This window comes from Uranotaenia lowii, chromosome 3 (assembly GCF_029784155.1).
Source record: "Uranotaenia lowii strain MFRU-FL chromosome 3, ASM2978415v1, whole genome shotgun sequence".
NCBI classification, from domain to species: Eukaryota; Metazoa; Arthropoda; class Insecta; order Diptera; family Culicidae; genus Uranotaenia; species Uranotaenia lowii.
Genome location: NC_073693.1, coordinates 305,429,366 through 305,450,393, shown reverse-complemented (window position 1 = coordinate 305,450,393; position 21,028 = coordinate 305,429,366). Strand labels below are relative to the sequence as shown.

Genomic DNA, 21,028 nt, shown 5'->3' with positions numbered 1-21,028 from the left:
TTTGCAAGTTGCCCGACTGTTCGGGCTTGTTGGTGAACTAGGCACTGCGTTAAGATGTGTTTAACAGTTAGCGGCACATTACAGGCATGGCATACGGGGGAGTCTTCTCTTCCCATTAAATGACCATGGGTCAGCCTTGTATGACCAATACGCAGCCGTGTCAGGGTTCGTCATTCAAGGAATGCCTTTCGGTCGTTCCATCTTGAAGTGCAGTTCTTTACCTCTCTCAGTTTGTTGTCTCGGCATACGTTCCACTCATGGCTCCAAGCGAGAGAAAGCTGTTCCTTTAGCCAGTGGATAGCATCTTTGGGAGGGATGGGTATATTTGGTGGTTCTTGTTGACTGCCTTCAGTAGCTAATCGGTCTGCGGTTTCATTGCCCAGGATATTGGTGTGTCCGGGAATCCAGCACAAGATTATGTTTTTCTGGATGGCAAGGCGGGATAAGTCATGGATCCAAGGATGTTTAATATTTCCGGCCAAAACAGCTTTTAGGACACTGGCCGAGTCGGAAAAAATAACCGACCCGGATTGGGGGCACATGTCTTCAGCTGCTTTCAGAATAGCGAAGGCTTCGGAACTGAAGACAGAACACTTAGAGGGTAATGCAAGTGCTAGGCTGCCAGTACTACAAAATATCCCGCATCCAACACGGCCATCAGCGGACTTAGAACCGTCCGTGTAAAGTTTGGGAAGATCTTTGTATTTTCTCTCGACGAGTTGAAGGAAAAAGGACTGGGCGATTACAGAACTTTCTCGAGCGCGTAATTTAGAAAGCAGGCTTAGATCCACTTGTGGAATTGGCGAATCGTATTTCCATTGTCTAGGTTCGGGACGAGCAGCTATTGCAGGGAGAGATGTGTTGTGCTTCTGTAGGAAGTCCTTAGCTCGTCTGATCATGGGGACAGTTGAGTCACGTTGGTAGGATAACCAGCGAATGGCTTTATGCGTTAGGTTCTTGGATAGGACGTATTGAAAAGGATGTTGCCCACTTTCAGCCATTAGGGATGTTATTGGGCTGCTTTTAAATGCTCCGCTAATAATACGGATAGCTTGGTTGTAAGTTGGTTCGAGACTATTAAAGATACGATCTTCTCCTCTACTGAACAAGCCGAGTCCATGAAGCATAGATGGTAGGAGCCACCCGTGAACAAAACGGAATAAAGATGTGCGAGAACCAGCGCCCCTGGCGCTGCAAATTTTTTTAAGGATGTCCAGCTTTGAAATAGAAGACTGTCGGACTCTGTTGGCGTGTGAAACAAATTTTAGTCGATCGTCCACCCAAACGCCTAAGATGCGGGTGGTGTGAACTAGAGGTATTGTTTTGTTGTCCATAGTGAGTGGCGGTAATTTGCTTAATCTTCTCTTCCTGTGACTGAAGTGCATTAATTTCGATTTTTCGGGAGCGAACGTGAAACCCATGGTAGGTGCCCAGTTGGCTATTTTATCGACAGCTGTTTGTAACTTCTTTCTAGCTTGTTTGGGGAATGGTGAGACGGAGAGGAGGGTGATGTCGTCGGCGTATACTAGCATTCTAACATTATCCGGTATGATGTCGAACAGAGACTGCATTCCAATCAAGAAAAGCGTAGGGGCGATGACGGAACCTTGGGGAACCCCGTTTGTAATGATACGAGATGGGGATAGTTTTCCGTCGGTGAATACTCTTGCTTTACGGTTGGACAGGAAACTTTTAACAAAATGGCCTAGTCTTCCCAATATTCCCCATTCTTTGAGAGTTTTTAATATTTTGTGCCTGTGAACCCGATCAAAGGCCTTCGAAAGGTCCAAAGACAGGCATTCAACATGGTGGTTTTTTCCGAGGGCATCGTCTAGGATACTTTCGAGGACTGTCAGGTGATCATCTGTTGAGCAACCAGGGCGGAAGCCGTACTGTCTTATATCCAACCTGTTGCTGGACTCAAGCACGGAGACGAGACGACGCTTGACCATTCGCTCCAAAATTTTTCCTGAACAGTCAAGGAGGGTGATGGGGCGGTAGCTATTGATGAGGTGTAGGTTCTGTTGCGGTTTTGGGATGGGGATGATAAGCCCCTCTTTCCATTGTTGTGGTATCACCCCGTTCTGCCAGATTTCGTTTAATATTTTAAGGAATACAATTTTGCCAATGGGTGGTAGGTTCTTCAACAGCGGGTATCCTATTTCGTCTTGTCCTGCGGATCGTCCTTTAACTTTTTGGAGGGCAGCACCAAGCTCCTCGAGGGTGAAATCGGAGTTGTATTGCAAATTCGAGTCGGTATTAAAATCGATAGTGGTAGAGTCGTCGTTGGTGTAAGTACTAGTAGAGGAAACGGACGCAAAATGCTCGCAAAATGAATCAGCTAACAGAGTAGGGTCATTGGAATACTGTTGACCCAACAGGAGATGATATCGACTGGTGCGGTTTGAGCCATTCAAACGTTTAATTTTTTCCCAAAGCTTGGCGGATGGGGTATTAGGATTGATTTCCTCAACGAATTCTTTCCAGCAGTTGTTTTTAGCTAACTTAATAGCAGCTCGAGCAGCCGAGCGTGCAGCTTTGTACTCTTTAAGCGCGGTTTCCTTATTGTAATGGTCATTTGGAAGGCGTCTAAGGGCACGGAGCTTTTTTCGACGAAGCTTGATGGCTTGACGAACTTCGGGACCCCACCAAGGGACGGCCGGCTTTCCAGGCACGCCGGTTGTACGTGGTATGTACAAGCGTGCGGTGTCGAAGAGGAGCTTAGCGAAGGAATCGTAGGTGTGTTGATTATATCCTTCAAGGGCATGGTCGATTCCGATTTGATAGCCAATCCAGTCAGCTTCCTCGTATTTCCACCGAGGTCTGGTGGCAACTTGGGGTGTGGATTGTTCCAAGGATATTATAATGGGTATGTGATCACTTCCATGAGTATCATTCAGGACTTTCCAAGTGAACTTTGGGACAACCTCCAGGGACGCAACACTCAAGTCCAAGGCAGAACTGTTACCAGTTGAGGGGTCGATTCTTGTTGGCATAGTGTTATTTAGTGGGATAATATGGTTAGATGAACAAAAACTTTCTAGGAATGCACCTTTTCTGTCAGTTTGTATGCAGCCCCAGCTAATGGAGTGAGCATTAAAGTCGCCCAGAATTAGGACCGGTTGGGGTAGCTGTTCAAACAATTCTTCAATTTCATGGGAATATTCGTCAAAACTTGTTTGGTGTGAGATGTATAACGAGGCTATTGTTAGGTTGATTGGTGATTTGAGACGGATGCAGACCACATTAAGTGGAGAGTCAATAGTAATAGTAGTATACGGGTATCCAGTTTTGACGGCTAGACCAGATCCTTGTCCGTGGTTTGTACTTAAGTGGAGAGTGTAATCCTTAAAAAAGTTTTGGGGTATCTTGTTTTGATATGTTAGGGTTTCTTGCAGAGCAAGTATGATGGGAGAGTAGTTTCTGATTAAAAGTTGCATTTCGGTGGCGCGGGCTCTCAATCCTCGAAGGTTCCATTGAAGTACAAATGAAATTTTTCTTTTTTGGGTTGGAGTTCTGGTAGTGGGGTTGTTGGACGGAATTGGGTCTATTGTTGGGATGTGGGTGATAGTGGATGGATTTCTTGGAATCGGTGAGTAAACAGGATTTATGTTTGGGGAGGAGTTCAGGTGTGCATTGCGATCGAATGATAAGGTATTATGCGAACTGGACATATTTGAAAAAGGTAATAAAAAATAAGTTTACTCACCAGGATGTGGAGGGGACTAGGTGTTTATTCGGGATTTCTTACTGGCCAAGTTGGGTTTGTTGGGTGATGGTTGAGATTGTTTCTTTCTGAGTTCAACTTCAGTTCTGGCAATTCGTTCCTCGGATGAATCTCGGTTGCGGCCTCTTTTAGGTGTTGAAGAAGCAGTACTAGTCTCTGACATCATGGTATCATCGGAATCTGTCGAAAATTCTTCGTCTTCTATATTTGGTTGGGGGGTTGTTTGTAGTTTGTTGAATGGGGCGGAGAGTGTGGAATCGGTCGAAAAAACTTCAGTTTCAATACTTGGTTTGGGGGTTGCTTGTAGTTTGTTGAGTTGGGCGGTGAGTTTAGAAATAATGTTTTCCAATTCTTTTATTCGTTGATCTTTCGCGACAAATTGATTGATGGTTCTGGCTGCTTCCTACGATGTTGAACGGAACTAGCGTTTCTGGCTGCTTCGCATCTGGAACGGAACTCTTTCACAGCGGCGCTTTGGGAGATGCCAAGATCAACACGGATACGGACAAAAGCTTGTTCTTCCACCTGTTTGGGACAGGTACGGCTAGTGGCTGGATGCGGTCCTCCACAATTCAAGCAGAATGGATCATTAGTACATTTGGGATGGGAATCAGCAACCCCGCACTGCATACAAGCTTCATTGTGTTCGCAGCGGGTTTTTGTATGTCCGTATTTGCCACATTTGTAGCACATCAGAGGTCGTGGGTAATAGGGTCTGGTTTGTGCTCGGATGTATCCAAAATAGACGTGAGTTGGAGCTGTGGTTCCTTTGACGGTCAGAACCATGGTATTTGTGGGCTCATCCTTACCATCAACCTTTTTTACAAAACGATAAACCCGAGTGACGCCTTGATTTGCTAGTCCTTCTTGAAGCTCTTTGTCGCTCATGCCAAAAACTTCGCGGCACGACACGATGCATTGGGTGAAGTTGAGTGTTGGGTGCATACCGATTACTATCGGGGATCCATCGATCAGCTGGTTGATTTTAATCAATTTTTCGGCTTGCTGGTGGCTTCGAACCTTGAGAATATAGCTGCTACCTCCTTCGGTTGGTTTGGCAGAATCTATTCGTCCAACAGCTTGGTCCACTGTCTTGGCGATAATAAACGGGTTTGGGAGCTTGCTGTTGCCTACTGGTTTCAGGATAAGAAACTGGGCGTCACCGTGAGTCCCCGCGGAATCCATCCAGGCAGGCATCGATCTTCTGTTGCTTTGGCCTGGAGGGCCAGTTTGGCCACCCCATGGTGGATTTTTATCCACCGACATGGTGGTATCTTGTCGGTGAGAAATCACTTGCGACGTAATACTACGAAGCACAGATGAAAAGGAGACTGAAAAAAGTCACACGGATTAGATGTCCGTGTTAGTGAACAATGGCTCGAAAGAAAATTTAGTGGGAAAACGTATCGAATCGGAATCACGTCTGAACACCGCAACGTTTCAGTGATGAGGCTAAGGCCGCGAGGGACTCTTTATTGAAAAACGATGGACTTTCAATGTCAGCAATCATTGGTGTGATACAGCCACACGCTCCTTTATTTTAACTCAAAATTAAGTACGACCGAGGTTCAAAACATAGTTCGATTCTATGAACTTAATGTTAAGTACCCTTTTTCCTCCTTGCGATGGTTCAAAACGGAGTTCGAACTGCGAACTCAAAATTGATCCTTTTTTTTTCTTCGGCGAGGGATCAAAGCTAAGTGCGACCTTATGAACTGAAAATTGAACTCTTTTTGTTGGACTGAAAACACTTAGCGAGTTCACTTCGAACCGGAACAGCAACCAACAAACTCGTCGCAAAATTTTGTCGTTCCGGAACAATTACCGAAAGACTATAAAGGAACTTCATAATGGAATGTCCGCCGAGTCAGCGTAAAATTCTGTCCGTCGTTGTCATCATATGGTGAGCGGCTTGGAATGTTTTTTTTCGTCGGAAGTGTCAAAACTTTCCACCGCTCTGTAATTTCAATGCAATGTTTTAGCATTTGTAAGATGCTAGCCATAATATTCTTGAAAGATGGGCGTACCTTAGAGTAAAAAAATTAGATCTCTTCAAAGAAACATGAAGTTTCACTGAGATCCTATATGTGTGTGTTCGTTTTTAAAAAAAAATGTACCTGAATAGCAACATCCGGGTACAAAAAATTTTAACCATCCTTTAATTCTCTGAAAATAAACAACCCTCGAATTAAAAGGATAAATTTGAGTTCGGCTGCCGAACTTAGTATTGAGTATGCCTAGCAAAACATAGTTTTTCGATGCTGTTTTGAACCAAAACTACTTAATTTTGGGTTTAAAAAAAGGAGCGTGCAGTGTTTCTAATGTTGCAAAGATTTCTAATTTTGCTATACCGTGCGATAGCGACCGATTGTGACGTTATTTTCCACTTTTCAACAACAAAAAATTTCTTAGTGTAATGAAACATGTGAACTTAAACAAAACCAAATAGTTTTGTTCTTAATCTTGAAAGAGTTTCTTTAAAAATTTGATCATTCGATGGTATGTCCGAACAGACTGAGTCGATTCCGGATAATTTTCAAATTACTTCAAACATAGGGGCTAAAAAGCTTCGTTTTGGTTCAAAACTCATCCATGATTTTTGCATAATTTTTAAGGAACATGAGTACATTTAAACTTTTTGGTTTGTAGGGGAAAACTGAATTTTTTGTACTGAAAAATCAACATCCTTTTTGTTTCTTATGTGGAACCGACCCTGCCAATGGTTTTTGTGCCTATTTATAAATTCTCTAAAGAAAATTTTCCGCTGAACATCTTTGTCGAAAGCCATACCATCGTATCTCATTAGACAAATAAATTATAAGGTGTTGAATGGGGGCATGTATTTTGGCATTGAGATACAATAAATTCAATTGACATCACTGCTGGGTGCCTAGCGAGGTAGTGCATGATTACTTTTCATTGAATACTTCGCGAGGCACCAGCAGTGACTGTATTTATTATTTTTCTATGTCAAAAGACCCCCACAGATGAACAGATGTACAAAGCTTAGCCTTGAAAAGTGTGTAAACTCCAAACGACAATTTTTTTTTGTTTCGATTATAGTCGTTTTACCATCTTTATGGCATTCGCGACTTTATTAACGTTACAGTTGGCGGATCGTTATTGAGAAACTTATCCGGTACAGCTGTGTTCGATGTTTACTCTTGGGCTCGATACCGCGGACATCGGCTCAGGAGACAACAGACTTGCCAACCGAGCAATATCACAAGCCCACAATTTTTATGAATTTTATGCTTTTGGTTGAGCCTCCAGATGTCTCCAAGAACACCGGAGAGAACTGTCAAAAATTGTGATTGTGAAATTTGAAGACCTGGTGGACTAAGATAGCTGAGGATTGTGTGCGCTGCCTAATGAGCCGTGTTACAGAAAAATTCGAGAATTCCTTTGAAACGGTGACGAATAATTTTATCCTTATTTTCTCTTAAAAGATTGAAGAAAACGCTACATTTGTATAAAAAAATCTGGAATTTAATAATAAATAACTGAAATACATGCAATTCTTTTTGTTCCAATTCCATTTGAAGCAAGTTTTATCATCTATTCTATCAAACGGCTGCAACCAATCTGATAGGCTTATTCAGGAACAATTCCCCTACCTTTTGAATTTGTTTCTGTTTAGCCCGAAACGGGTGTTCTAAGAAACATTTTGAAGAAATGTGTCACCAATCATGATAACCAATCTACGACTCTCTGGAGCCACCAGTAACGATTTGAAAACAATCTTTTCTACCGGACTAAAATAAAATATTTCAGCTCATATTCCTTAAATATTATTTTCATCCAAAAGGGAAAACTTTCCGTTGCTAAACCCATAATCGTGAATCCCTGCCCCAATTAACGACAAACTACTGTAAGGATTTGAGCTCTTGAGTGGTGATTAGTAGGTGGTGGCAAGAAACAATGTTTCGCCTTTTCCTCGGAAATGTTGGCGGTGCGTGCTTCCTGTTGCAGTTAGCTGAAACTGGCTGAACAGATTTGTTCTTCCCACCTACACCAGCAAGAATATGCAATACAATTAACGCCGACATTCCGTTAAATCAATTACCCCCGGTTGATTGACTCCCGAACATTCCCTCTGCTCAAGAAAACAGGTTTGGAGAAAATCCAATTTCCATTTGCCGTGAAAGGTTGCCACAAGTGAGCGCGGTATGATAATTTTATTGTCTAATTTTATTCTATTGTTTCCAGTTTGCTTGTACTTTCGGTATAATTCTGACATTTTTTTCTGTTCACGAAAGCGAGTTTGTGTTAGTCAATTTAAAAAATAATGGAATGTTTTCCTTATTTTCGACTTCTCTGTACCACAGCATCCAGACGGTGTATAAACACGTCAGATGTGTCCGTCCACTGAGCTTTCGTAGAAAATAGAATCAAAATGAAATGTAACATGGCAAGGACATTCATCGCCTTGACCCACCCCCACCACAAAGGGGGTTGGAAGACGAAATCTTGGGGAGGTGCTCCTCAAGGCAGCAAGAAACATCATATGAATCCCGGACTCGAATGCAAATCTTATCTCTTTAATTAGTTTTCTTTGCCCTGAAGATGAGCAATTTCATGCGGCGGTCGCTTTGCCTGCTAACCGTCGACGAACGCAATTTTCCGGGATGTTCTTCGGGTGTGAGAACGACGAAGAGAAAAAAATCGCTTCGAGGGCTCAAAAAAGCACTGAAGTGTCTCTCGCTTCCGACAACTGGTCCCAGCAAATGGGGAAAACTTTTTACGCTTACGATTCGTATGTCATTGTGCTGGTAGGTAGGTATCTAGTACTATATGCTTTGGTCCGGTGCCGGAGCTGAGCGAGACATTGCTTGTTCGGAACTTTGTGATTTGTGCACCCATTTGGGAATTGTGGCTTGAATTGCTCTGAAATTGCTGGTAACAATGATTCGTAGTCGGGTTCAACCGTCTCTGGAAGCAAAGTGCTAAAAAGTATGTAAATTTTTTAGCACGTTGTGGTCATATTCCGTTCCACTCGGTATTTCCCGGTTAAACAAACAAATATTTTAGAGGAGAGCGTAACATATTCATCAGAAGCTTTAAGGCACATAAATAGAACAACTTAATATCGTTTGCTGGTGGCTCCAGAGAGTCGGTTACGGAACTTTTTCCTGGTCAACAAGCTGCAATTTTGTTCAACTACATTTCGATCGTACTGTATAGCAATGCATGTTTTTACATTGTAGAATTGCCACAATAAAGTTTAACCTTTTTGTTTAAATAACGATCGATATAGGATAGCTCAAGTTCAAGAGATATAAGAACATAGTAGCTGATTAACAACGAGAGACTTCAACAGTCATGTCACTTTTCGAACACTTTAAATACATTCACAAGGAGAGTATCTTTTACTAATAAAACAAAGCAACAAATTAACAAATCGGTTAAATTTCAGCTGAGGTACAACCACAGAAAAAATGAGTAATTTTTTTTCTTTAGTTAAGTTTTCTTGATCAAATGATGACTCAACTCGCACACAATTTAAAACAATTTATTGCACTTTATGACTACACATTATTCAGACTATCAGTGAAGGTTAGATTTCAGAGAAGTTTAAGAAATCAATAAACAAATGTTTGGAAAATGTTGACAAATTGACCGTCTGCACTGTGCACTGCAGGAAACAGATGATAACATCGTGAATCATCATACTCGCGCATTGCTATTTTGGCAGAAGAATGTTAGGACGGAACAAAAATTTAATTCTTACTTTGTCACCCCCCTCTCCCTTCTCGATTTTTCCAAACATTTCGAAGGGGGAATAAACAAGATTTAAGATATTTTATCAAAAAACCTAATAAATTCTTCGAAAATTCAAACAGTTCTAAGAGCAAAAGTCAAACTGCAGAAGATTAAATTTTTTCGATCTGAATTAGATTTGTCGATTTTGTACTAAGTAGATTATATGCAGGTTTGTTGCATGCAAGCTTTTTCCAATTTGTTCCAATAACGAAAATTGATAAAAAAAAATACATATTGATCAAAAATTGGTCAAAGCACAGCACTTATTTTTGTGATCGTCCCTAGGCCCATTTGGGTCCTTCCTCAACCCCACACGCTTCTTTTGAAGCGGATGTTACTTTCATCGTATGATCCTTGTCAGGATTTGTCATATTTTCAAACAGTCTGGCTAATGTATTCTATTGCCATTTTCTTTAAAGTGTTTATATTCACACTATCTTCGATGCCGAAAGAAATGACCGACCTGGAACTTTGGCGACGACTTTTAGCATGAAAACACGGACACGAATTGCAACTTGGAACGTTTTAACCCTTGCCCAATAAGGTAAACTGGAACAACTTGCTATAGAGGCTAGCCGCCTCAAGCATGAAATTCTGGGACTGAGCGAAGTCCGTTGGCCTAATACTGGAGAACACAAGACACAATCCGGGCAAGTCCTGCTTTACTCTGGCATACGAGGAGAACATGCTACTCGGGAACGAGGAGTTGGTTTCCTGTTAAGCCCGCAGGCCTACGCGGCCTGCGGTCCAGTTTTATGCGCCAACTGACGTTGCCGACTTGCAGGAGAAAGAGCAGTTTTACAGTCAACTGAACAGCGTGGTAGAGAAAATTCCGAAGGGTGAAATTCAAATCCATTTGGGCGACTTCAACGCAAAGTTTGGCTCCGACAATCATGACCTTGAGCGCATCATGAGGCGCCATGGTCTAGGACAGGGGTTTTCCGATCGTGCTCCGCACTTGGTGCTCCGCGAAGCTTTTGAAAGTGCTCCGCGACGAACGAAAATCATAAACCAACTTTGAAAAACTCTGATATTTTTTTTATCGTTTCGTTTTTATCGAAACATGAGAAAAAAAATATAGTACGAATTGACATGGCTAAAGATGTTGAAAGCGATTGAGAACTTCAAAATTCAACATGTATAGCTTGACGAATCCACAGATATAGCAAGACTAGCAATTCTGATGATATTTGTTCGCTATCAAGGTTCTGAATGTTTTGAAGAAGATTTGTTCCTTTCCAAACCGTTGCCACACAGTAAACGAAAATCACCGAGTTCGGTAATTTTTTTACCGAAATCCTAAGGACTGTCCCAACAGTGTATGCAAATCACGGTTTTCGACCACGCTAAAGCAGTCTGTCCGGCACCGGTGGCGTAAATTGCTGTTTTAGCACAGTTATCGATTTCAAAATTCCCAACAGTTATACGCCTTTGTTCCAAATTCATGCAAATTTGGAACAGGATTTCAAAATATACGACAGACCGATTTAGACGTTTGGGGTTCACGGTGAGAAAATTTTAGCCAATGATGATTTACCGATGTTCGTTTATTTTTTACCGAAAAAATTACCGAACAGTTTAACGATTTACACATGTTAGGATTTCGGTAAATAAAATACCGAACCCGGTAATTTTCGTTTACTGTGCAACTTCCTCGTCGGAGGCTGAAATTTTCAAGCTAAATAAGTTGGAAATACTGTTGGAGTCGTTGCCAAGATCAAAGAAAAGACCAAAAGTTGCGGTAGAAGTCATTACATCCTTCATCGACATGCACTCGCTATGAAGAAACATCATCTTTGAAGGAAGTCTTGGACGAAAGCATAAAAAAATCAACTTTATTAGAGCACCTGTATCCGTGGTCCAAACAGCCGGTTTAGACCCAAATTCCGACCCGAGCAACCGCATTGGTGATCCATTATACCAGTTTCAACTCAACTTTTTTTATAGCTGGTATAAGGATTGATCCAAAACTGATGAGATTTGGATCCAATTTGACGCAGTTCTAAACCGTTTGACAGTTAATGGAACACGAGTGCAGTTGCCAGTTTTTTTCATTGGATCTTATCTAATTTCTTTGGTTCAATTCTTGTATAAATTAGACCCAAGAATAGACCACGAATACAGATGCCCTTAAGGCTCGACCGAAAAATTCAGGGTTATTCAAGGCGTTGTGTGAAGAGATGGTTAGCCAACATTCCACGCTACTATTTCATACCGAAGATCACTGGTTTTCTCGTAGAAAAACGTTGTCTCGCCTGTTTGAATTAAGAATGACTTCAGTCTTTCAATGCAAGGTAAAGGAATAACAATCTTCGATTAAAACGGCAAAATCATGACAAATTTTGGGCAGAATCGCTCAAAAAGCGCAACCTGGACACCTTTCCGAATTTAAGAAGCATTCAATCAGAAATAACCTGAAGTTATCATCCGAAAATTTCCAAGAATTATGACAATCACAACACTTTTCGTTAATACAATTACAATGTTCTATAGCTGGATTTGTTGAACAGTTTCAGCAAAATTCCCCGAAGAATATCATAAAATAATAAAAAGATCGATGACTTTAAATGCGTGGAATAGCCTATTTTTATGTCAAAGAAACCACAATCATTAACATCGCAAGAATATGAATGCTTGATAGATATGACATCGGATTCAAAGCTTAAGGAAAGATTCGTATCCAAAAAATCGTTGGAGGAGTATTGGTGTCAACTGAAAAATAAATTTTAAATTTTGTCCGATAAAGCAAAATTTATTCTTCTGCCGTTTTCCACAACTTATCTATGTGAGTCTGGATTTTCCACATATATCGCAACGAAGACAAAATTCCGATTCCGACTAAACGCGGAACCAGACGTCAGGCTACAACTAACACAAATTTAACCAAACTTGTTACAGCTTGAAAAATCGACGAAAGCGTATTTGTCCTATTGAAATCATTAATTTTTGATGACACATATTTTGTTAATAAAAACAAGACTATTCAAAGAGTAGGGGAGGAGCGGGCTATATGCGCCTATTAAGCAGAACACTGATTTAATCAAATATCACATCGAATATGTGTACAAAAACTATATACACGTGTGCAGGAATCTGTTTTCTATACAATGGAGTCATTTTTATGTTAAAATTTTCTTCTGTTTCCAAGAAAACGATTTTATTGTAAGTGTTGTCTAAAATGCCGAACCTCAAATCTTATCAGTGCTCAAATCGTGCGGGCTAAATGCGCCTATTTATGTTTTGAACAAAATTTCTGTTTTTTGGGCAATATTTCCGTATAATTTCATTGAAACTGCTAGAAAGTTATAATTTCCGTACGACAAAGCTGAAGTTTTACAAAAATCTATGTATATTATAATTTAATGGAATAAAACAAAAGTTAGGGTTGCCATACTATGGAGGCAGTTCATCCATGAGAAAAACTTTATCAAATCTGTTTATAGATCTTCAATTCTCTCTTAAGATGTTATTCAGAGCTTAGATTTGAAGGTTCAATGATAAAAATCATTTATTTATTCTATTCAACCTGTTATTTTAGGATGGAGGCATTTTACAAACATGATGGGGGCATACAAAAACACTCTATTATTCCACTAAATAATCATTATTAAACCTCCACAAAAGCTGAAATATGTTTAATTTCTTAAGTTCATTTGAGTAAGAAACAAAAACCACCCTAGTTTTTGTTTTAAGCTTCTTTACGTATAATTTTTAAAAGTCGAAATATTAGGGGAGAGTGGGGATACTTGATCCCTTTTTCTTATTTTAACCATATCTTTTTGGAAAAATTTAGCAACTCGCCGTCTTTGACATTTTATGATAGCTTGTAACTTCAAGTTTCTATGCTCCAAAAATTAGAACGATACTCGAACCCGTTGATGAACTAGAACCATTTTCGTGGGAGTAAAAAAAATGCGATTTTTCTGAAGTTAGGGGAGACTTGATCCCCTATTGAAGGAGACTTGATCTTTTATTCAGGAAGCCCTAATCCTTGTATAAAAATCAAACAAAACCCCAAGATAGAATGTTAATTGACTATTTTGGTCATGTTTGTTCTCATTTCACAATTTATAGCAGACATAAGAAGAAAATTCTATAACTTTGTCTCAACGCTTTTTACATTGCATACTTAAAGGCGCTATTTTTTATAATTAAGAGAAAATTAATTATTTTTGCTCTTTTCTTCAGACAATTGTTTGATAAATATTAGTTTTTGGATAAATATTAGTAATTTCGTAGTCAGCAATCATAACGATCAATTCAGAAGAAGAATAAGCCGTTTGGCAGGGGGATCAATTATACCCAACTCTAGGGGATCAATTGTACCCATAATCAACATTTTAGAAAAAAATTTCTGAAAAAAGTTGAGAGTTTTCCATTGCTTTGAAAATATGGCATTATGAAGTTCATTTTACGCTCGAACGATTGATACATTGGAACAAATATTTTTTTCATAATTTTCCCATGTAAGGGACATTTTAAAGTGATGAAAAAAGATCTTCAAGTTACATTTTGTGAAATTTTTCAAACAAAGTTCAATTACTCTAACAATTATTTTGTTAAAATTTTTTAAACTACAAGCATTGTTATTTTGCTCATTTTGGCACATTTTTCTAGAACATTTGATCTTTGTAAGACATTCCAGTTTCGAGATATAGCTAAGGAATCAAGTATCCCCAGGGATCAAGTATCCTCATTCTCCCCTACATCAAAATGTGTCAAAACCTTGTATGATTTTTTAAATTTTTTTGAGTATGTAAATTCATAAAATTCTTTCTTGCCATATGTTCTAAGCGTATCACCCTCAAAATGCATTGGTCAGATAAGCTGTCTAGTCAGCCATTTCATCAAACAGCCGTAGGGTCATTTAACCCGATAGGCCCATTTAGGAAACCTTTCCCCTAGCCATTCATTACTGATTTCATTGACTACGATGACAAGACACATCTTATTTAAACGATAAATACTACCAAGTTTTCAAAACTTGGATTTTTCATTCTTTCAAAAATGTAGGTGCTCCGCCAAAATTTTTGGTTTTAAAAAGTGCTCCGCCGAGCAAATGCTCTGAAAACCCCTGGTCTAGGACAAATGAGCGAAAACGGAGAGCTGTTTGTAGAATTTTGTGGCAACAACAACATGGTGATCGGGGGATCGCTTTTCCCCCATCGACCGTGCTGGTTGCTGGTAAGATGACTTGGGTATCCCGAGATGGCCGAACAGAAAATCAAATTGACCACATCTGCATCAGCCGAAATGGAGAAGGAGCCTTCTTGATGTCCGCAACAAACGAAGCGCAGACATTGCATCTGACCATCACCTCGTCCTTGGCGAGATACGACTAAGAGTTGCGCGTGTCCAATGGCGCGAGGAGAAAGTCAGGTGTCGATACGACGTCCGCCGGTTGGAGAATCCAGAGGTGAAAAGGGCATACGTTGAACAGCTAGAATCCCGAGCCTCGGAATTGCCGACAGACGGAAGAGTCGAAGAACAGTGGTGTGGAATCAAGAATGCCTTTATCACGACGAGCCATGGTACTCTCGGTAAAGTGTGTGGAAGAAGAAGTGAATGGATGTCGGATGAAACTTGGAGGATGGTTGATGATCGGAGAAAGGCGAAAGTCGGAATTGAGCAGGCATGTACCGGGTCAGCCAAAGCAGCCGCCCGCTTACGATATGCGGAGCTGGAAAAGGCAGTTAAACGAGCTTGTAGACGAGACAAGAGAGCCTGGACAAACTCCCTAACCGAAGAGGGAGAAAGAGCCGCCGCCAATGGAGATATCCGATTACATTATGACATTTCTCGCCGCCTCAGTGGTGCAAGGACTAATGCAAGAATGCCGCTGAAAGACCGAGCAGGTCAGTTATTGACCGATCGAACAGATCAGCTCAAACGATGGACTGAGCAGGTAACAACTCTTCCGAGTCACGAATAGCGATGGCCAACAGAATCCGCAGCTCGAAGCGCCAACAGTAAGTTGCATAAATGGCGTCAACTTGGAAGCGCCTTCGCTGGCTGAAATAGAAGCGGCAATCAAAGACATGAAATCCAACAAAGCACCTGGGATCGATTGCATCCCTGCTGAAATGCTGAAAGCCGACCCTGCCCTGACAGCACAAATGTTGTACCGTCTTTTCGCTGACATCTGGGATAATGCAACATTCCCGGCCGACTGGATGCAGGGTATCCTCGTAAAGGTCCCGAAGAAAGGAGACCTGACAAAGTGCTGCAACTGGTGAGGCATAACGTTGATCTGTACAACCCTCAAAGTACTTTGCAAAGTGATCCTGAACAGGATCCAGGAGAAAATTGACGCTACACTCCGACGGCAACAAGCTGGATTCCGATCCGGACGATCATGTGTGGACCACATCACAACGCTACGAATCATACTGGAACAAATCAACGAATTCCAGGACTCTCTTCTGCTGGTTTTCGTTGATTTCGAAAAAGCATTCGACCGACTTAACCATGAAAACATCTGGGCGGCTCTAAGGCGACGAGGGGTTCCAGAGAAACTAGTCCATCTGATCGAAGCACAATACGAGGCATTTTCGTGCAAGGTCTTGCACGATGGTGTCTTGTCCGAACCAATCCCGGTAACTGCTGGAGTGAGACAAGGATGTATCTTATCACCGCTACTTTTTCTAATCGTAATGGATGAGATTCTGACTGGATCGATCGACTGTGCACCGAACCGAGGATTGCCGTGGAATCCTTCAACAATGGAGCAATTGAACGACCTTGACCTGGCTGACGATATTGTTTTGCTCGCCCAAACACAACCGGACATGCAGAGCACACTCGACGACCTCACCGAAAGTTCCATGGCAGCAGGTCTCAAAGTCAATGTCGGAAAGACCAAGTCGATGGAGATCAACACAGCAAATTCCTCAAGTTTCATGGTAGCTGGGCAACAAGTTGAGAAAGTGGAGTGCTTCCAGTATCTTGGTAGCCAGATAACGCCTGATGGTGGTACCAGGAAAGACGTCGAACCCGGATCAGCAAGGCCCGTTTCGCATTTGCGAGTCTCCGAAACATCTGGCGGTCACGCCAGATCTCTCTACGAACAAAAATCTGAATTTTCAACTCAAACGTCAAATCCGTATTGCTGTACGGGTGCGAGACTTGGTGCACATATGCGGTGACGTTGCGAAAACTGCAAGTATTTGTAAACCGCTGCCTGCGGAATATCATCCGCACTTGGTCCGCGCTACATCGCCGGCGTCATCAAAGGGCGCTAGAAATCGAGATTCTGGAATGTAAGTGGAGATGGATTGGGAACACGCTGCGAAAAGATGAAAACGAGATTCATCGTTTTCATCGAAGAAGAGGCACACCCAGAAACTCGTGGCGGTGAAGCTTAGCCGCTGAAATCCGAACTGTCGACGAGAATCTGGACTGGGACCAGGTGAAGACGCTGGCTCCGGATCGTCAACAGTGGAGGTCTTTTACCACGGCGCTATATGCACCGGAAGATCGGCACGGGATCATTAAGTAAGTAAGTAAAATGACTGCCTTGGGGAACACCGGATGGTACCAAACCTTCGAAGAGCAGAAAGAGTTGACTTTAACATAGGCCAAGCGGGAGTTCAAATACGAGGCAAGCCACTTTGTTATCCACTCAGGAAGTCCAAGGTGTCTAAGTTTGTCTATTACCAATATGTGAGAAACGCGGTCTAAAGCTTTTGAGAAATCGATGTATACAGTGTGCTCTTGCTAACGTTTTTCGAGTTTTGGTACCACAAAATTTGTAAATGCCATAAGGTTTGAGGTTGTTGAACGTTTTTTCATGAATCCATGTTGAGCACCATCAATTAACTGAGCTATGGACGGATGTATAGCATCCTACACTAAAGATTCAAGTACTTTCGCAAAACAGTTAAGGATTGAAATCGGACGGTAGTTTTTGACGGAATGTGCGCTGACACTTTTATGCACAGGTGTGATCGATGTTATTTTCCACGCCCGCAGGAAAACTCCAGATGACAGGGACATATTAAAAATCCTTGTTAGAGGTATCGCTATTGCGGAGGCACAGTTTTGGGTGGTGGCAAATTGTCAGGTTCTGGTCCTTTTTAAACGTTCACTGCTATAAGGGCATTATATACGTCAACCTTTGTCCCTAAATGTATGCAACACAATGTAACAGCTTCATTGACAGAAAAAAATGCAAAATTTCGTGTGAACGAAACTTTAAAATACAACAATTGGCGTTTTGATGCGCTATTGGATTTATAGCATCGCACATCTAACAAAAATTACAAATTTCCCTACGTTTCGATTAAATCATTAAATCATTAAATCATTTGAAACCAAATTTGTTGTAAGTTACCCCTTTTCCGAGAAGGGTGAAAATTGAATGTTTTAGTAAATTGAAAATTTCTTAAAAAACATATAACTTTTATGACTACTTCAATTTGATGTACTATCAACCTTAAAACTGTTGGTGAATGAACCGTATGATTATACACGTAACACACGCCGTATTGCAGGACACGACACATAACGTTCTTACTTTACGGTGTAAGAAGTTCTTAAAGTTCTTACGTAAGCACAAATCATATAAAAATGACCGTATGATATCTGTGGACAGATACAGTTGCGTTGAAAAAAGAATGAAATCGCAGGTGTCAGAAAAGGGGTAGGCTTAATAGTGCACTCGCACTCGCTTCCAACATTCGTCCAGAAAAGAATGAAATCGCCTGTTAGACGATAGTGAACCTCATTTTCAAACCGATCCTGTTTTTGATCGCGTTACTCGATTTTGATGAAACACTGCCAGTCACTAGATCAAGTATTTTCATTAAAAATTGTCAAAAGTACCTCGAATTTCATGAAGCAATCTCAAACTTCCCTTTTTTACGAGAATAGCTGTATCTTTTTTTCCGGTCATGATACAGTCTCCAAAATTTGTGGAGTATTAGCTGGATAGTTGATTGATATTACAGCGAAAACAGTAATCCGGTTCTGTGTACCTATGTGATCCTATCCGGCTGATTTGAAATTAAGAATTTTTGAGGATGTTCTGCGTTTTCTTCTGAGTCTAACTACTACGACTTCACGTGATAACCCTTTGGCTTAAATATAACCCCAAATAGCTTTCAGCGCATGCTGAATACCTCTTTGGTTGGCTTGTCGGAACAGTACTTATTCTTTGTATCAATGCCACTGTAGAATGGTATGAGAAGTTGAGACAATATAATTTAAAACTTAATCTTAGAAATGTTTATTTCGTTATACACATATACATAGGAATTGTATAAAAAATATGTAAAGTTCGTTCAACATGTGTAACCCAAAATTCAGCCTTTACTCCAATAATGAGTTCTCAATATTTCAACACTATCGGCATAAGATGATGATTCGATTTTAGACCGCCGGCATTGACCTCCGCATTGCGTATATGACTGAAGGAAACAAAATAAAAACGTTTTCCTTCCTAAGGAGAACGGAAACATTGTCAATATAAGAAAAGCATCATTGGGTCGTATCGGAAAATAGTTTTTGATGGAGCCATCCATTGAGAACTATTTTTTTCCCCGGATATGTCCCCCAATTTAGAACATCAAGCGTTTAATACAATTTAAACCAACACCAGATAAAAATTGATGAATGTCGCAAAATAAAACGCCCCTTCAATATTGGTTGGAGGCGTTTGGTTTAGGGTACTCACCATAATCAGCTGCCGGATATCCTTGACAAAGGTCGACGCAGTGAGGAAGTTGTTCACCGCCGAGAAGATTTTACCACCTTCCAACTTGAATGGTTTTTCCTTTGATTGTAACGGGACCTAATTGGTTCTTCTTCCACGGTTTTGGCGGCGTCGGGGAGTGTGATATTTTTTCGCCTTGGCTCCAGGACGGCGCGGCGTGGAGATGAGATGATGGAGGAAGAAGAATTCCTAGATTGCGGGGATACGGTTCTGGTGGACCGGAAATGCTTCGCTTTCTTTACATCGGTTCTTTTCTACAGGTGAGGAGGTCTAGCATCGAGGAGCAAATAAACCGGCGTGCAATGATTCCGAACCCTGTTGTTCACTTCCGGGTGGTTTCTGTTATCCGTTGCTTATTTCGTTTTCTTTCAACTCACAAAACACACAAACACAACAAATTGTGGGTTCTGTTTACTTCCGTAATTTCTACTAGCGTTGCGTTTTTTCTCTTTTCTGGTGTTGCTGGAAGCCTTAACGTGGTCCAAAGAACGACGCCGATGAATCCGTACGAATTCTTCCTTTCATTTATGCAAATGCTAAATTGAACGTTTTATCGCCGCTGATGCTGTGCAAGTTAATTTTTGAAGTGGGTACGTTTACATTAACGTTTTTCCTCGACTTTTGCTTGGACTGTGGGGAGTAAAAGTTAGTTAAGGGCTTTGTTCTTTGAGGGTCTCCGCGAAGATGTTTGTGCAATCCTTTGGCGTTGGAATGTAAAGAAGAGTAAATTAAGGAGAGAAAAACATTTCCAAGTTCAACGTCTACCATAGTTGCAATGCTGTTGATTTTTCCCCCAACAAACCATTCACCCTTTTTCTTGTGTCCGATCTCATTTTCTCGATTTTCACAACTTGTTGAAGCTCGGATGCTGCACAAGAAGATTCCAGCAATGATTTCCAAGAAGCGCCCGTTTCAAGACGCCGGCGAAGCAAGATTTTTAAGCTCCGAATCGACCGAGATTTAAATTGGGTGCTTTGTGGATGTTTGTGGGTAGGTTTGTTTGTGTGTGTATTCAGACAAGTTGAAAGTTGAGTTGTGAATTTTATTTGCAGAATTAATTTCGTTTGCTTTCTTTCCGTCGTCGGAAAGGGAACATCGGGGATTGAAATTGAGTTTCGTTTACTGTTTGAATTAACGTTGAGCATTTCGGTTGTTTAACCTGGCATGAAAAACCATCAGTCACGAAACGACTAGGATCAGAAGGTAAACGAATTTTAAGTTTGCTCGAACAAATAATGGCCGTATTTTAAAAATAATCAGCCTTCAATTGTATTAAACGCCTGAATTTATGCAACACAAGGATTATAGAAGAGAAAAATAAACGAAGCCACGAACTCTTCCATCTGTTCCTTGAAAAAATTAAAAAAAAATATTTTAATGAACCCAGCTTAAGAATTTGGAACCCTGATTATAGAATTTGAAATTTAGATTTCAATTGTGGTTATGATATTGATTAGGAATTGAGTGTCGTGACCTGACGATTAATCTGAATCAAAATTCAGAATCTCGCTTTAACACGCTCATCCCTCGCAAGGTTAGACCGATAACTGATTTGTGTTTTTTTAACACTTTGAAGCTTGTTGGATATCATATGTGTGTTGACACATATTTGTTGTATTTTTATTCTATACATTCTTCAGCTCATCTCCACATTTAGTTTCCAAATCGAAGATCACATTAATTCACATTAAAAATTCATAACTGAAACTCGAAATTCAGAATTCACATTTAAACTGCAGATCCTAACTGGATTTTTCTAATCCAGAATTCATATTTTGAATCAGATCCAGAACTAAGATTCAAAATTCATATTCAGGATTAAACTC

General features: G+C 40.8%; 1 protein-coding gene across 7 annotated transcripts in view; it reads right to left on the bottom strand.

Annotated features, from left to right (window-relative positions):
- LOC129751739 (uncharacterized) overlaps positions 1-21,028 on the bottom strand; it is an 87,084-nt gene that overhangs the window by 26,716 nt on the left and 39,340 nt on the right. For 5 of the 7 annotated variants that reach the window (XM_055747417.1, XM_055747414.1, XM_055747413.1 and 2 more), the window contains exon 2: positions 19,164-19,832. In XM_055747417.1, coding sequence (XP_055603392.1) covers positions 19,164-19,166 — 3 coding nt within the window. In that variant the 5' untranslated portion in view covers positions 19,167-19,832. The remainder of the gene's footprint in view (positions 1-19,163; positions 19,833-21,028) is intronic. The other 2 variants (XM_055747416.1, XM_055747419.1) reach the window with 1 other exon arrangement.